The 14,440-nt window shown below is 37.6% G+C and overlaps 1 protein-coding gene across 4 annotated transcripts; it reads left to right on the forward strand.

The window, feature by feature from the left end:
• Positions 1-3,043: 3,043 nt before the first annotated feature.
• On the forward strand, positions 3,044-14,277 carry eif4h (eukaryotic translation initiation factor 4h). 4 transcript variants are annotated; one of them, XR_007144310.1, is made up of 9 exons: positions 3,044-3,198; positions 8,754-8,941; positions 9,033-9,097; positions 9,174-9,264; positions 10,555-10,626; positions 10,999-11,145; positions 11,615-11,664; positions 11,965-12,080; positions 13,323-14,277. XR_007144310.1 is itself a non-coding variant. In XM_027148200.2 (8 exons), exons 1-8 carry the CDS (start codon positions 3,140-3,142, stop codon positions 13,326-13,328), a joined length of 744 nt encoding a protein of 247 aa, XP_027004001.2. In that variant the 5' UTR covers positions 3,044-3,139; the 3' UTR covers positions 13,329-14,277. The 4 variants fall into 4 exon arrangements, 3 of the variants coding, with proteins under 3 accessions (XP_027004001.2, XP_027004002.2, XP_047676205.1); XM_027148200.2 differs by lacking the exon at positions 11,615-11,664; XM_027148201.2 differs by lacking the exons at positions 10,555-10,626; positions 11,615-11,664.
• The last annotated feature ends 163 nt before the right edge of the window (positions 14,278-14,440 follow it).

Consider the following 14,440-nt stretch of genomic DNA (forward strand, 5'->3'; position numbering starts at 1 on the left):
AAAGAAACATGCATCCAGAGCCACTGCAGCTTGGACAAACTGAAAAATTTCATCAATCGTTAAATCATTCATTTAACGATAATAGAATATTGCAGTTTTTAGTATCTGTTTGTTTTTTATTTGACACAAAACGTTATACCTAGTATAAGTCTTGCGCAGATTCTTAATCCTTATTTAGATAATTCTGTGAAAAATAGTACAAAGACAAATATTACAAAGTGCAGGACTATAGGGCTTACATAACAATATCACTGGCCAGATTAAAAATTGTAATATGCAAGTGCATCTGATATACCGTATGAAATACACATGATGTATGCTGCTGATATGATGCTGAGTGAATGATCAGTATTCTTCCTACAGTGTCACTTCTATGAGTTCTTAACTTCTGTGAATCAACAGCTCCTGCTCTCTCTTCCCTCCTATATTCATATCGATAATATAGATAGATAAATTGAGGAAAACACCAGGTCCTGCTATTGTCTCACCAGAAACATTTAGGCACTGCTCAAAACTGTTTCCTGCTCTCACTGAATTATTTAACCAGTCCTTAGCCACATGTATTGTGCCTCAGGTTGAAAAGTGTGGATTCTCTGGACTGGATTCACAACAATGACAATTTCATAGTCATTCACACGCCACAGACAATGTAGAAATGCCAATCAGCCTACTACCGTCTTTGGACCGTGGGAGGAAATTGGAGGAAACCCAAAGCATGCAGAAAGCAAGCAAACATAGGGCAAACAGGACAGAGAATAAGACCCCAACCCTGGAGGTGGAAGGCAAACATGCTAAACATTAAGTCACCATGTCACCTGAGTCACACAAATTCCAAAAGAAATGTAAGCTGTCAAAAGTGCTGCTCCTATTCTACAGCCTAATCAATAATCAATAGTCACTTCCTCCATTTCTGTCTTGTTTAGCCCTGAAACTTCACACACAATCCAAGCATGCCAAACACAAGCTACAGTGTAGAGAAAAACAATTGGTGGTCAGGTCCTTGTCCAGAGTGAAGAAGACTGACTACACAAATACCACCTTCTTTTTTTAGTATTTTTTTCTTCACAACAAAAACCCAGGGTAAGGACCCTAAATAAAACTCTTTCCACATTTTTTCTCATCTGACAAGCAGAACAAGTCACTATAATACAACAAAAATTCAGTTGTTATTATACGCTCATCTGCAGTAACTGCACAATTATAGTTATGGTAACAATTATAATACACCCCTATATTCTGCTGCATTATGATTTGTACAAGGTTGTAATGCATTACTCAGTATTGTGTTATAATGTACTTTTGGTCAATGTGCTGTCCTGTACTACATTGACAAAATGAATTCCTTGTTCACTATCTGCTTGAAGAAAAAAATATTCTGATTCTGATCAGACAGATTCAAAGCATTGCTGAGATTTTTCAACAAATCAGCATCATTTTTAGTTACAAAAATTAAAAACCCACATTAAAAAATAGTTCTCCCGCATCCAGGTGGAGGGTGTACAGGAGGTCAGTGTGTAAGAGTACACACTGTGTAGTTGTGTTTAATACAGTGGTTAAATAACTCCAAAATGGCTGCAGTGCCACTACTGAGTAACCTCATTGTCACTACTGGGCTGAGAATGCTGTGATAATACACTATATGGCCATAAATATATTGACATCTGACCATCATACTCATATGTGGTGCTGAACATCTCTTTCCAGATTTATCCCCCTCTTGCTATCATGATAAACTCCACTCTTCTCAAAAAGGTTTTTCAATAGTTTTTGGAGTATGGCTGTGGAGATGTGCCTATTTAAGCAAAAGGAGGTCTGGGGTGCAGCCTGTATTTCAATTAATTTCAAAGGCGTTCAGCGGTGTTGAACCACATGTCAAGGCTACCCGGTTCTTTCACTCCAACAGTGGAAAACTGAAAGATGTTTGTGCACAATTATGTGCTTACACATTTGTGGCCACAGTTTGAGGAATGCCTACTTCTTTTCCGTATCTCATAACTGTTTAGTGGTGGTCATACTGTGGTTTCATTAACTGAGAGATGGGTCTTAATGGATTTTATATTAAATCTCTATAGATAGAGAGACCGACTGACTGACTGACTGACTGACTGACTGGATGACTGACTGGATGACTGACTGGATGACTGACTGGATGACTGACTGGATGACTGACTGGATGACTGACTGGATGACTGACTGATTGGATTGATTGACAGACAGACAGACAGTCTGACTGATTGACTGACTGATTGATTGATTGATTGATTGACAGACAGACAGACAGACAGACAGATAAATAGACAGATAGACAGATAGATAGATAGATAGATAGATAGATAGATAGATAGATAGATAGATAGATAGATAGATAGATAGATACTAATTTAAGAGGATCTGTCTTTATTAATTTAAGAGGATTCTGTGGTTGTTTATTAATACACATTTATTAATAGACTTGCTTGTCTTATATTTTCTGGTGACGTGTTGATATGCATAGAATTTAATGATGACTTTTCTGAGTAGGGAAACACAGATTACTGCCTTGTTCTGATCGTCAACCCAAACACTGCCACTTCCGGCTTGACTGTTTAAACACTGTTGGTGGCCGAAATGAAACTGGGTTGAGATTTTATTTATATATATTATATATAATATTTATATGACTTTTGTTTATTCTGAGCGTTTATTTATTTGGGTGAAAACTGTCTAAAATCGAATATATCAACAAAGAATCACTGCTTTTTTCTGTACACTTATAAAAAACACTAAGCATAATAGAATGAACTGAATAAAATGTATTTAAAGTGAGAATTTATAACATCGTCCTGTCCCTAGATTATTTTGTGCTAGCCGGTATTTGCATTTTGCTAACGGGTTCCTGTCTAACGCTTTGTGCGCGTTGCCTGATTAATTTTTTTCTTCTTCTCTAAAACTTTTAGCTTCTTTTTTTTTTTACAAAACATTTTTTAACCAAATCCATAAACACGTGTCTTTTATATTCGTAGGAATTGATGTAATATTTTTCTGAAAGTTCTAATACGTGTGAAATAATGTAGGCATTTAATGAGACAGCTAACAGTCACAGTGGTATATTGAAGGCCCCCCTCTAGCAGACTGCTTTCTCTGGACAGCAAATACGGACATGGCGGATTACGATACCTTCGATGACCGGGCTTATGGTAGCTTTGGTGGTGGACGAGGGTAAGGAAATATGTGTCCGAGAAACTGGATATCGAGCTGTCGGTTGCAGGTTGAACGAGGACGAGCCGGTGTAGTGTCGTGGTCAGCGGTTGCACTCAGTGAAAGTGAGTGTAGGCCCAGGCGCGTAGAGCGGTGTGTCGAGCTGCGAGCCCCCGGTTTGATGAATGGGAAGTCGGTCGCTGTGAACACGCAAGCTCGGGGATTCACGCATCATCCAGATGTGCGTGCGTGATCATTAGGTCGCCTTTTACAACGCGTTCCTCTTTGTATTCAGGTATCGATGCTAAAGCGTGTAATATTTGATCCGATGCGAGTGTAAATCTGTTGCCAACGAGGCAGTTAGCACCAGGTATCTTCAGCTAAGAACAAACACGTCCCACATGGAGCTGTGAGCTGTGATGCACATAGCAACAGGCGCGAAATGAGAGATTTAGCGCAAATACGATCTTTAACCAAGCACTTAGAAATGATTTCTGGGACCGTTTGCACTCGAGTTGCTGCTGAAATGTGTGTTTATTTACAGTGAAGCGACATCGCTACACCGAGGCTAACTGTTAGCTTCGTAGGTCTCAGTCTGTCCGAGCAGCTCCGCATGGGGGTGTAGAAATAGGGCCCCGATTGGCTTCTGCCTTTCACTGCGTTTATTCTACACAATTCATCGTTTTCCTGACTTGGATTTTTACGTTTTCTCACATCTCTTTTACGTTTTCTCACATCTCTTACAGAATTGTGAACAACTCGACTTTTATACTCTTTAACTGGTTGCCAAGATTATTACTTATAGTATCGCTGCTTTAATTTACTGTGTCTTTGACAGAATTTAATTTCATTTAATTCCATAAAAAGGTCAGTTATTGTATGTAATTTAAAGAAGGACTTTAATATAGGACCACATGATGGACTTGTTTATATAGCTTCCTATAACTGCATGTGGTGGTTTCACTTCACCTGCTGACTCTTTGTATAGAATATTCAATATAGACTTTATACATAGTTTGTTTTTATTTTATATACACTTGCTCATCTGAAGCTAAAAGATGATGTGCTGAGAGCAGCTTTCTGCATTCCCTTTATTGAGAGAATGATTAACTAGCTCTAATATACAACACCCCTTGTGATTAAGTGTTTCTAGCTGTTGACTTGTCAGTCATCACAGACATGGTATAGACATGATTTTGTGCTTTTAAGAAGCGCACACATCACGAGATCTGTGTTGTTACAGATATGGTTTTTTAAAAAGATCTTATTAATGTTGTATCATGGCGAACTCTGCAGTTGCTTGCAGACACTTGTAAAAGACCCAGCATTGTTTCATCCCGTCGCCTTGAGCTTTTTTCCTTTCTTTCATATAAGCTTTTGAATAAATGTTATTGATACTGTATAGAAGCTGATGTGATAGAGTAGGGTTGGCTTTTTATCTGTCCATTCTCTAAATTTTATCCTACTGGGTCATGAGGAACCTGGAGCCTATTCTAGGAGACTTGGGGCACATGACCGAGTACAACTTACATTTACAGCATTTAGTAGATGCCCTTATCCAGGCGACTTACATTTTATCTTGTTTTTATACAACTGAGCAATTGAGGGTTAAGGGCCCTGCTCAGGGGCCAGCAGTGGCAGCCAGGTGGATGTGGGAATCAAACTCACAACCTTCTGATTGGTAGCCTAATTGGTTTGCTTCTGTAATGCAACTTAAATGAGTCATTGCATGCATGTAGATATTTGTAATCTATATAGTAACATTTCACTTGTCATTTTAGGGGAGATGAAGCAGTAAAGATATGAATTTCCCCATTTTAGCATCATGGATCAGTCTATTTACGCACACATTTAGGTTAGTTAAATGCCGTCTTCTAGTTGAGAAGCAAAAAGACACTTCTATCTTGGAAAGAAATTTTCCCGCCACTCTGCTACTGATTTCATTTGTTCTGTAAGTTGAATGGGATCTTGTGTAATCATAATATTTACAGACAGTCAGATATTTGGGTCCCCACACATATTGCTTTGTGCAAAACATCTCTGTTTATATCACACAGCATTTTAAATTAAGGGCAGCTCAGATTCTGTCGACACAGTAGATCATACTTTCCATGATCGAACATTATATCAATGTAAACAGATGTGAATAGTGTTTACACAGTTTAAATATACACTCTTGTTATTTGGAAAATGTATTTTAATTCAAATGTAAATTTGATTCCCGTATGTTAAGATTCATTTCATTTTTGGAAAGATTTAAAACACAACCTTTTAATTTAATGCTGTATCTCCGTGGCGGTTTGGTTTAGAAACGATATAACGTCTGTAATTTGACAGCTCGCCTTTATTAGGGAATGTAATGATAAATGATTCTGCTGGGTTAAATTTGTTCTCTAAGTTGCATGAAAACTTACAGCTTACAGTAGACAGTATGATACACAGCTGTGGAAGTATGACTCAACCCACTGTAAATCTTTATTATTATTATTTTTTTTTAAGAGATTGGGTTATGATTTTTAAGCAATGCAGATGTGTAATCCAAATAGTTCCAGCCCTACAAGAAATTGAAGCAATTCTATTCAAGGACCGTTCAGATTCTGCAACATTTGCACTTGTGCAACGTTTGCATAAAACAGAGCACCACTATTTTCCTCTTATTGCTAATTACAAAGAATTTAAAAAAAGAGAGAGTGAACAAAGAAAAAGGGGAGGATGAATGTTTGAATGCTGCAGGTGAGTTTTATAAAAAAAACTCCTTTTGAGAACTTTGTCTTGTGTTACATTTATTAAGTAATATGATGTTAATTTCCTAAATACAGAACAGCGTTAAAGCGTGAGATGAATAAACAGTGATTGAGCCTTGGCTGCATGTTCGGTCTTTCTCAAAACCTGCCACCGAAGCTTAAAAATCATGACGCATTTTGCTAGTTTATTTTAATCTTTGGGAAGACTCGCTGCACTCTTTGTAGGACTGTTTGTTGTTCACGTATGACACTAAATGAATAAGTCAGATGTTGACGAGATGTCCTTCATCCAAATCATTCACAAGCAAAGACGTAACAACGGCTCGTCACCATAGTAATGCGAGACCTGAAGGTCTTTTAATTGCAATCTCAATTCAAATAATAATAATAAAAAAAAAATTGTTTAAATCCACTTTTCTTAGTTTTTTATGCAGCTGTCTCAATAAACCCATAGAAGGTGTAGAATTGTCAGTTCAGCTTCTCTCAGTTGATAATGTATTAAACTTAGTTGTAGTTTGTCTGATGTAGTTCAAAGAAAATTGTGACTTTAATATTCAAAGTGTGACCCGATGATCAGGAAAAGGCTTAAAATCAGCAGAAATGGTCAGCGTTCCTTCTGTGCTTTCCCTGGAGATACATTTCCTCTGACACCAGTGGAATGTCTGGCACGTTGGACAGCTTCTGCATGTCACTTCTTTTCAAACACACACTTGCAGTGACAATTTCTCTCTGAATGTTATTGGTTCCTCCTTCATAAAGCTTCTGTGCAGCAGCGTTCTTTCACAGCTCCATTTTATCAGGTTTGTTTTACTCAGTATAATGCTTTATAAATTGATGTGTAGAGACAGGGTTGTGAGTTCTGTAGTGCTGGGCAGCGAGGTCTTTCATTTCTGAGTTCACTTTATAATATTAAAAAAAAAGAGATTATAAAACTGTTAGCACAGAACCCTCTGGTGGGGAAACTAATAATTTTCTTTCTGTGCCACTTCAACAAGGGAAAATTAGTTTTTCTTGTGGCCTTAAGCATTTTTGCAAATATTCATTACTACAACAACGTGTTGGAACAATATTTGTGTTTGGATAGGCACAGGTTTTAGTTTAGTAATTGTTCTATTCAATTCAGATTTGTTTGTATGGTGCTTTTTACAGCGTTAATTGTCAAGGTTGCTAAACGTAACTATATAAAGTTTCATTTTTGTTGGCACACAAATAGGACAGACATGATGTATGATGATTTTAGGTGATGTCGTTCGTACACATTGTAACGCAGTCGCTTTGTATTTGTGAGACTTTGTTTGGTGTTAAAGTTCCAATGAAATTGTTTTCTTGGGTATATGATTCAATATGTTTTTATTGTTTTCCCCAGAAGTGACAGAACTTCTTCTTATAGACACCAACGTCTGAAAATATTTGTCACTTTAATCTTTAAGCCAGTTTTCACATTGAAGGTTCAATCTGAAACACAGCACAGTTCAGTAGTGTGAAAGCTGTCATGCGGACAAGGGACCTCCCCACGGTACTGTGTGATTCCCGTGAATTTGAACGCAGCTTGTACTCGGGACTTGCTCTATTTCAAGAAAGTGTACTCATTAGTGTGTGTTGTGATGTGTGAGGTGTTTATATGATGTGTGAGATATAGATATATATATATATAATATGATATATGTATGTGTTTGTACGTATTAAAGGGTGGCATAGGCAATGTCGTTTGTTTCCACAACACACCGGTAGCATGGTGCACACCAAAATAATTTAAAAAGCATATGATGAGTCATGTTGTGTTCTTCATGCACTTCATTATGGAAGATGAACACAAAGGCACCGGGTTTGATGGACTAGTAAAGTCATTCTGTAACCATACTAATGAGGCAGAGGAGCCAGAAACAAACTTGATTCAAACCTCATTACATTGCCAAAAATAGCCTTAATGTCATGAATGTAACCCAGTCACTGTTCAGTAATTATTTTGGTAGAACAGCAGTTTTGTGCCTTATGCTCTGCGTAATTGTCATATTTATCAGTGTGGAATAAAACTTTTAAGTGCATCCGATAAGTTATCCCTGATAACTGATGTTAAGACATTGACTGTTCTTAACATGCAATTATTATGACTTATACATACGTGTTGTTAGACTCTGATTTGCTGAAAATACTAAAAAATACCACTAATAATAAGTGACTAAAACTGCTAGTACTGTCTAAAGTGGTTTAACATGTGGTCCAGTGAAGAGTGTGACAGGTAAAGCAGCTACTGCCAGAAGTAACTACAGAAGTAAAACGGATCCAGAAGGTGAAAGCTGAACTGCTTTCAGAGGAAAATGGAAAATGACCTACGTGAATGAAATATCCATCATCTCCTGATAGGATGTGTGAAAGCTGGTGTATAAAAACAAAAACTCTTCATGCACATTCAGCCTGTTTGGTTCCGTATCACTAAGAGCTGTATGTTACTGGTGTTGGTGAAATTGGGTTATAAAAAGATTATATTACTTTTATTATATTTTACACCGCTGTCATTCAAAACAACAATATTTTGTTTATAGTAACAATATCACCATTTCAGTTTATAGAATTGTAGCAGGACAAAAAGCATAGACTAAAATATAAGCATATCATGCAAGCTCTGTTTAATATTTAATCATCTTTTCTGACCAAATCAAATGAAATACATTGTTCAATAGAAATTTAAGCTTCTTATTTATGCATCATATAGTAATTGATTATAAAATCAGATTAAATTTGGTGTATATGAACTTTTGTACCAAGGAATGCAGAACTATTTTTTAGACTTAGAAAACGTTAAGGTTGCTGAGCAGTTGTGCTTTTGGACAGACCTCGAGGTGCAGGCGGTCCAAGCGGACCACGCAAGCAGAAGGAGCTCCCAACAGAGCCTCCGTACACAGCATACGTCGGCAACCTGCCTTTCAACACAGTACAAGGAGACATAGACGCCATCTTCAGAGACCTCAGCGTGAGGAGTGTGCGACTAGTCCGAGACAAAGAGACCGACAAGTTTAAAGGTGAATCATGTGTAAAAGATTCATAATGAATTCACGTTCAAACCTCAGTATCTACCCAGCATTCATACATTTGTTCTGACTTTGCTTTTAGGTTTCTGTTATGTCGAGTTTGATGACTTGGAATCTCTAAAAGAGGCATTGACGTATGATGGAGCTGTGAGTAACTTGTGTTTCTGTAAAAATAATATGGTAATGCAGACTGCGCTGACATGCTGCTGCTCTTTTTTTGTAGCTGCTTGGAGACCGATCACTGAGGGTGGACATTGCCGAGGGACGGAGACAAGAGCGAGGAAGTGGATTCGGCTTCCGAAAAGACGACAGAGGTATGGGTCTCTGAGTCCACTGATGAGTCCCATGAGTCATAAAACTCTCCATATTTTCATAAGTTCATAAGACACTTAAGGTTTGTTTTGCTTTTTTTTGGTGCACTAACTTTCAAATACTAAGTCTTCACTCACTTGGTCTTTCAGTCATCATTGTCTACTCAAATCCAGGTCTTAGTAAGAATTTGTAGCAAAGTTGGCAAGAAATGAAAAAGCATGTGTGTTTGAAAATGATCTTAGAATAACTAAAACTCAGCAGTATTGCATTTTAAAGATTAAATAAACGATGGTGCACTACAATGCGTGTCGTATCCGTGACACACCTGAAGTAAATCGAAGTAAAATAACTTTCACAAAAGCGTGGAGGTCAAATGATGTTTGCAGGACCAAGAAAGACCATGTATCATATACAGTGCTTGCATAATACCATGTGACATTTGTCTTTCTTTCATCAGAAACTTCTTAATCCTACTCAGGATCATGGAGATTTAAATGACTAATTTGTTTATATTTTTTGAAATTAGACCTGGGGCAGGTTGGATGGTCAGAATTGCCGGGGGGGGGGTCATGATTGTAGTCATGATCAGATTATTGAAGACCAGAAAAGATCATTTATAAGCCAGAAATATTCCATTTATAATTTTGTTGTTTTGTCACTGATCCTATATTTGTTATTAAATTAGTTGGAGAATGTATTAAGAATTTTTTTATAAAATAGTCACTGAATATCATTCAATGAAAAGAAAAAACTTAAAACCATTATTCTGATGAATTTAAAGTGTTAATGTGTAAGATACTTATTTTCCGATACGGTCAGAACAGAGCTGGTTTGTTCTTTGTGTATCTCTCGCTTGCTGAAGTATTTGCATGGTTTGATTTGTAGATTGTCTAAAGGAAAATATTTTATTCCACTATTATTTAATTAAACTTTTACAACTTAGCCAAAAAAACTTGGATTTTAGCAGACAGCTGTTCACATCCTGCTAATTCTTCATTCACTACAATGTCTTTCCTTGTCCTTTCTTTTTCTTTTCTAATAGCAAATAATCCTGCATCATGGGCTTCCCAGATCCTCTCTTCTTAGCTTCACTTACATGCAAGCTGTTTTCCCAAGGCTGCCTTTCTGTGAATATGGTTCCACTTTTCCGAGCAGTGTGACTAACCAGGGCATGTCAGGGGATCTCTAGCAGAACCTGTGTGTGTGTGCGCCTGTGTGTGTGTGGATGGCTCTGCCGCACACCTTTCCTTAGATTGCAGTGTGTTTTAAACGTAGCCCCATGTATATTTCAGGCCGCGGTGGCTCACGGGGGCCCAGAGGAGGGGGACGAGACTCCAGAGAAGACTTCGACCAATCAGGAGGAGGTGCGATGAGTTGGAACAAAGGCATATGGGAAAAAAGCCTGTTATACAGGTCTAGATGGTCTTGCTGGTAGCTTTAGAATACTCTGTCATAGAAATGAAGAGATGCTGAAATTTTGTCTTTTCCTTAGTTTTTTTTTTTTTAAGCTTCATGATGTCATAGGGACTCCATCTCATTGCCATCAGTCATATTGTTACAGTCTCACGGCTGGTGTGGAAAGAGATCCCTTTTAGGAGCTGTTGATAAATACTGATCTGAAATTACTATTTTTTTTAATTACTCTGAAGTAATTTTCAAGATCAGTATTTTGGTACAACCTGGATTTTTAGAGAGAGGGAAAAAAATCTCTCAGCTTTTCTTTTCTCCAAAACCAGGGTTTAGAGATGATGACTTCATGGGTGGGCGGAGTCGCGGAGGCAGTCGTCCTGGCGAAAGACGGGGCGGCGGCGGTGGTGGAATGAGCCGCTACAGAGACGGACCACCACGTGGAGGCTCAACAGACTTCAGAGAACCCTCTGATGGTGTCATAGCTTTATTCATGCTTCCATTTTTGTGTATATTATATCTATAAGACATGTAAATCTTTTAATGACTGTAAATGATCCAATATTTATAAGTGGTTTTATTCTTGGCATATTTTGCGGTGTGAGGTTAACGGTGGTAGAATTAATAATACTGATAATACGGTCGAAGATTCACCTCAGAGAATAAGATGGAACCACCTAAAATTTGTCTGCCTGTAGGAGGAATATTGATATACAGTACGCACAACACAAACTGTCCACTTTAATAGGAACACCTGCATTCCTATTTGAGCAGTTTGTCACCTGGTTGTAGCACAGTGCATAAAACCTTGCAGTTACAAGTTAAAGCTTCAGTTAATGTTCACATCAAACAGTGAAATGGGAGAAAATGTGTTTTTTTTTTTTTTTTTTTTTTTTTTTGCAATTTTAAATGTTTGTTGATACAAAATGGGCTTGATTATTTCAGAAACTGCTGATCATCTGGGATTTTCACACCTCAACCATCTTTAAAAAACAGTTGAGGGAAGAATTTTGTACTTCTACATTTCCTTGAATCTATGCTAAAGTGCATTAAAGCTTTATTAAATTGTCACTTGCCTGTACATTAGCTTAAAGTGGTATTTGGTATTTGCACAGCCTCTAATACAGCGCTGTAGTGACACCTATTGGTGGTTTGTAGTCAGGTTTCTTGGTTCTGCTGCGTATTTCTCTGATTGCTCAAAGTCGTTATATTAATAAGTGTTCCAATATTTAAAAATCCCAAGATCTGTAATATATGGCAGTGTTGACCATGTATTTTCTTTTTCTTTTCTCCAGAGGAAAGAGCACAGAGACCAAGGCTACAGTTGAAGCCTCGCACAGTCTCCGAACCCCTGAACCAAGTGGCCAACCCAAATTCGGCCATCTTTGGGGGTGCCAAACCCAGGGAGGAGGTAATATCCAAAGAAAAACACTAAAGAGACTGCAGCCTCCCTCAGTATGCTGAGCTGGATGGATAGTTGGAGGGAGGGATTGGGAGGGAGCACCGGGGAGAGCAAATTGCAGGACCAGGACATACAACCAGACATGACACACAACACACACAAAAAAGTATCATCATGACAACAGAAATATGTTAAGCCTTGGTCACCATTCCTAATAATTGAGATGATAATTCCTCCTTCTTCAGAATCCAATTTAATTTGAATATATTTATTCATGAAGGAAAAATCTGATTAAAACATACACTTTTATGACACAGTTGCACACACACACAAGCATACACAAACGAGCAGCTTGTGAATGCCTGTCAAACTAAAAAAATCATTTTTACATCCACCCCTGCTTCCCTGTAAATAGTGCCTGCTCTGTACTGTAGTTTGTCTGGGGAAAGCTCATTCATATTGTGGTGTAAAAAGGGTTTGATTTATAGCTGCTCTCTTAAATTAAAACCAAACTGTTTTAAAAAAATAATAATAATAATAATAAATAAAAATTCTTTTAAGTCAAACGCTAATAAACTCCCCCATCACAGTTCTGTACAGTTGTAAAATGCAGTTTGGGTGTGGATGTAATTTGGGGAAGCCTCTTACCTAACGGGAGGTTATAGATACATGTAACTTGTGCTTTTCAGTAGATTTTTGTGCCGGTGATGCAGGTTACTCCGTCAATGGCTATTTCTCCTGCCTTGCCTTCATTCTCCTTGTTTTTTGTTTTTTTTTGTTTGTTTTTTGTGTTTTTTCTTCAATGTCACCCCTGGAAACATTGTAGATTTGATGTTTTCAGAGAAGGCACAAGCAGTTTTATGTCCTGCATGGTCGGTGCACCAGCGCTCACTTGTTAGTGGAGATCCCTCCAGTAAAAGAAGAAAATATATTATATCTGAATGCACATTGGGCTGCTTGGATGGTGCTCTCCTAGCCCCGGTTGTGTTTAATGGGAAATTGGCTCATTTCAACTATGTGGTAGAATTGTACAAGCAGTGTTCAGTTTTGGGGTGAATGTAAAATAACTTTTAATGAACAGAATTGAAGTTTCTTTTATTAGCTTACTGCAATCTCCTGTTCACATGGGGCTGATTGTGTTATTTGGTCACTGTGTTTATCAAAATATTAGGTGTTACCTTTCAGCCTTTGTGAAACAGGCCCTTGTGAAATCATTGTTCTTATTTTTTTTGTTTTGTTTTCTTGTTAAAGCATTGATATAGCTGTGTGGCTGCATTATTCCGGATGGCTAGACTGGATCTACAGGCTTTGGTCAGCAAAAAATCTTTCAAGGTGCCAGGCTTCCCCAATTGGCTAAAGAGAAGATGATTGAAAATGGGTACCGCATGGGTTAACACCCACACGTGACTATCTGCTATAAATGAACTTCCTACACACCTAAGCAAGACTCTGAGGACAGTGGCTTCAGTTTCATTCTGTTGTCTTTGGGTAAGGACCTTACAGTATGTGCTTTTGTCTCCTTTTCCCAAGGCACTGTCATGTTAAATCAAGTTAAAATGCCAGAAAACAGGAATAATTCCGATCCAATTGTGTCTTTTGTACTGCTTCCTAATTTGCTGCTCAGTTTTTTGTGAAATAACCTTTTGTTTCCACTGTCTTAATCATTAAACAGCTAAAGTGTTAGGAGAATCAGAATATTTCTTTGTTTCGTATATAATTCAACATTTTGGAAGACTTTTTTGACCATGTCTGTATAATCCAGATACAGCCACACTGAGTAGAAGAGTGAAATGAAAGCATGATAGATTATGAACATGGATATCAGCTACAGTGTCAGTCAGGCTCTTAACTTCCACAGCATGTATTTCATCAAAAAAAAAAAAAAAAGAGAGAGAGAAAGCTGTGGATCTCTTACATGGTCAGTAATGCTGCCTTCACATAGGAAACTTAATGAACAAACATCATACACATTTTTAGTCAAGTGACATCAGCCACTCGTCTTGTCTACGATTAGATCAAGTGTAGAATTCTCTTTGGGTATCCATGTGTTGCAACCATTTTATTTGACATTTTACTGGACATGAAACGGAAGTCGTAGAGCATTTTCTTACTGTACTATATTAAAGAAATTGGCTGTTTTTATTCTTTTGTTTTTCTTTTCATTTTCCTACACTGTTTATGGCAATAAAATGTATCATCTTAAAAACGTTTCAAATGAATTACATATTTCCAGCACTTTCATGTTCAACAAAGCATAAATAACTGCATCTAACTGGGAGCAGTTTCCATAAAGCCAGAATGGGAGACCTGCTGGTTAAGAGGAGCAGTCACTTCACCTAATTCATGACTCCAGCATACTATATCTTATA

Source organism: Tachysurus fulvidraco, chromosome 11 (assembly GCF_022655615.1).
Source record: "Tachysurus fulvidraco isolate hzauxx_2018 chromosome 11, HZAU_PFXX_2.0, whole genome shotgun sequence".
NCBI classification, from domain to species: Eukaryota; Metazoa; Chordata; class Actinopteri; order Siluriformes; family Bagridae; genus Tachysurus; species Tachysurus fulvidraco.